Here is a 3350-nt window from a genome sequence, read left to right as displayed (position 1 = left end):
GTGTGTGTGTGTGTGTGTGGTCAGAGTGTGACCCCATAAAGACTTCCCTAAACCTGCTGGTCTGGAAGTCCAGCAGTCCATCTAAACAAAAGGCACTCAGACTAAAACTGACACAGCTACGTTTATCCTACCATGAAACAATAAAACGAGGTCCGACCTCTCCCCAGCTGCCAGGGTGTGGATGCCAGAGGACTCTGCAGTGCACACGATGCCTTTGCAGACTCCTAAGAATCTACCAGCATGACATTGATTATACAACTCTAAGCATATATGAGTAGATATTTCTAAGCATAAATGACAATCAACAATACAAATCTAACAATCACCAGCTCGTGTCTTTACTCCAGCATTCGTCTGTCAGCAAACCAAAACTGTTTTCTCAAATGCTCATTGGTCCAAACGCGTGTACTAATGCTGGCTAACCAATGCACTTGCAGTCCATCTGAAGGAGCGCCTGGAGGAGTACATCAAGCAGTGGAACGGCCTCGTCAAACTCTTCAGGAATGAGAAGAGGGAAGGATTAATACAGGCCAGGAGCATTGGAGCCAAGAAGGCCACCAAAGGACAGGTACCATGTGACGCCACTGTTGCTTTTCCTCTCTAATGCTGACGATGTCTCTTAGACTTTTTTAATTAGCAAACTGATCAGAATTTAAAATAAACACAGTGACGTACTGTGTGTAGTGTGTAAGAGTACTCTGTGTTAAATGTACAACATCGCCTCTGAAGAGATCCCAACGTGCGGCCGCTGCAGACAGGAAACCGTTCCAGCTCAGCTGATGGCGCTCTGTTAGAAGGTTCTTACGTTCTGGCACTGCTGCAGTTTTCCGCAGGGATTTTGGTTCCATGTGATGTAACTGTTTTGTTTTGTATGTACACTTTATTACTGCAGATCCAATTTCATATAGTAAGAAAGTAAACTGGGCTCCCATCTTTAAATAAGTGTCAATAACTGATTTGTAAAAGTGCCGAATGGCACCAGCAGTCCTGTCAGTGATCCTCTGCATCACCGACAGTCCGACGAGCCAAATAAAAGAACTCAGACAACTGATGGGAGATCAGCTGACAGGCGGGAGAAAAGCATGTAGAGAGGACACGAACACAGTGCAGAGGAGCGTCCACAAACGGCTGCAGAGGGCCAGTCGTTCTGGCTCTAACAGGGATGAAACCACACACGACTAATCTATCAGCAGAGTGAGAACTTTTAGTTGCTCATTTTCAAACTGCAGAGAACAGGAGGCAGGCCTTGTCTTTGTAACGTGAAGTTTAAACATGCTGGAGAAAAACCACTTTGAGGTTTGTCACAGTGTGACTGGAGGTCACAGCCAGCAAGAGTGGACACCGTGTTTGTGACAATTTTACCAACAGACACGGCGCTTCATCTGTCCTTAAACATGCCTGCAGTTAAACCCTCGTTTGTGTCATGTGACGCCAGATTTGCAGATGCAAACCTGCTCTGAAGGCGTTGTGTGTTTTTGCTGCTGACATCAAGCCACAATGAACTGGTCCTTATGTTTCTGAGCAAGAGAAGGAAGAATTCTCACGAGTCGGCAGATTTCGTGACCCAGGAGTCGGAGCTGCTGTCGTATTTCAGGATGTCAGTGGACGCGTGGAGCAACATTTAGACAGAGGCTCAGATTTGCAGCATCACATTTCAACGGGTTTCCTTTTTAAAGGTGCTGGTCTACCTGGATGCTCACTGTGAGGTCGGGATCAACTGGTACGCTCCACTGATCGCTCCCATTTCAAAGGACAGGTAGTGCACGCGCACACACACGCACACGCACACACACACACACACACACACACACACACAAAAAAAAAACACAAAAAAACAGAAAAAAACACACACACACAGTGTAGCCTCATGTTATCACAGCTGTCATGGTTGTGAAGCTGTGCTGTCTGTTAACCTGCAGCTTGTTGTTTTTCAGCACTGCTGTGACAGTTTCAGTTTTTCTGTTTGCACGTCCTGTTCAATGACGTGAACTCAGACATACAGACGTTATTATTACGACATTATTTGTAATGTTGCTCCCGTGTGATCGATGTGAAATCAAATCACGACGTGCAGACTTTCAGCTGTAATTTGAGGGCTTTCAGTCAACCTGCTGAATAATTTAGTCAGCTGTCTTTATTGATCCCCAAAGGGAAATTGCACAAATTGTGTTTGTGTGAGTTTGTTATCGCAGCAGCAGATTCACACAAAGACACAAAACGGACACATTTTAGAGGCTCAAAAGTCACGGACTGAACTATCATAAAGTCAAATTTAAGATTTTATTTTTAAATTAAGAAAACGATATGAAATGTGATGACCTGCAGGTCTGTAGTGACAGATGAGCGAACCGCGAAGCCGTCTGAGTCGGTGTCCTGTTGCTTTTTCAGTTCTGCGATATCATCTACACATAATATAATCTGGATATGAGATGGCTCTGATTGAAAACCAACACATCACCAGAATAATATGGATCCAACTGTTGAATGTTAAAAATGGCTCAACAATGTGGCACAGATGGTTTTAATCTTATGGCCGATCAGTGGCTGAGTGCCTGGAGCTGTATTGATGGAGCCTCGGTGAGTTAGGGCCTCCCCTCCACCAGTCCTTTGACATTTTATGCTTTTTAATCAGTTTTCTGTATCAGAAAGGTCTGACGGCGGTCCGAGGACGCGTCGTCGTCCCACCGTGGCTGCTCAGTCTGCGCGCCTCTAGATCGTCTGCTGTGCTGCATCACTTCTACGCTCTGAGCCACACACTCCTTTACTCTGGTTTTACAGCGCTGTTGTTGAAAAGCGGCACATCCAAAGGCTTGTGTGTGTTTATGTGTATGTAGGACAGTATGCACAGTGCCGCTGATAGACTATATAGATGGTAATGAGTACAGTATGGAGCCCCAGCAAGGCGGAGACGAGGACGGCCTGGCTAGAGGAGCGTGGGACTGGAGCCTGCTCTGGAAGAGAGTGCCGCTTAGCCAGAGAGAGAAGGCCAAGAGAGCGCACACCACCCAGCCTTACCGGTACACACAACGCACCAGCTTGTTAAACTGACCTGTTCTGTTTGTGTCTCCACCCCCACCCCGCGTGGCACCTTTCCCTGTGTCTGTCTGTGTGTTTTTCCTGGCACTGCTGTCATCCCCTTCATGTACACCCCTCCTCTCCACGTATGCTGCATGCGTGGCCCTCTGTGTCAGAACGGTGTGTACGGTGCCTCTGATCGACTCCGTCCACGGCGAGACGTTCACCTTTGAGCCCCAGGGTGGAGGAGACAGCAACGGTTTTGCTAGAGGCGCCTGGGATTGGAGCATGCTGTGGAAGAGAATCCCTCTGGGAGCCAGGGAGCATAAGCTGAG

At 47.3% G+C, this 3350-nt stretch overlaps 1 protein-coding gene across 1 annotated transcript in view; it reads left to right on the top strand.

The window, feature by feature from the left end:
- The window catches only part of galnt7 (UDP-N-acetyl-alpha-D-galactosamine: polypeptide N-acetylgalactosaminyltransferase 7), a 28857-nt gene that overhangs the window by 16164 nt on the left and 9343 nt on the right, over positions 1 to 3350 (top strand). Inside the window, exons 5-7 of the mRNA XM_005951188.3 lie at positions 438 to 568; positions 1677 to 1756; positions 2835 to 3017. Of these exons, the coding sequence (XP_005951250.1) occupies positions 438 to 568; positions 1677 to 1756; positions 2835 to 3017 (394 nt within the window). The remainder of the gene's footprint in view (positions 1 to 437; positions 569 to 1676; positions 1757 to 2834; positions 3018 to 3350) is intronic.

The sequence above is a fragment of the Haplochromis burtoni genome, unplaced genomic scaffold (genome assembly GCF_018398535.1).
Source record: "Haplochromis burtoni strain Fernald_Lab_line unplaced genomic scaffold, NCSU_Asbu1 Contig_949, whole genome shotgun sequence".
Classification (NCBI taxonomy): Eukaryota; Metazoa; Chordata; class Actinopteri; order Cichliformes; family Cichlidae; genus Haplochromis; species Haplochromis burtoni.
The sequence above is the reverse complement of the archived record's forward strand: the minus strand, read 5'-3'. Positions and strand labels throughout refer to the sequence as shown.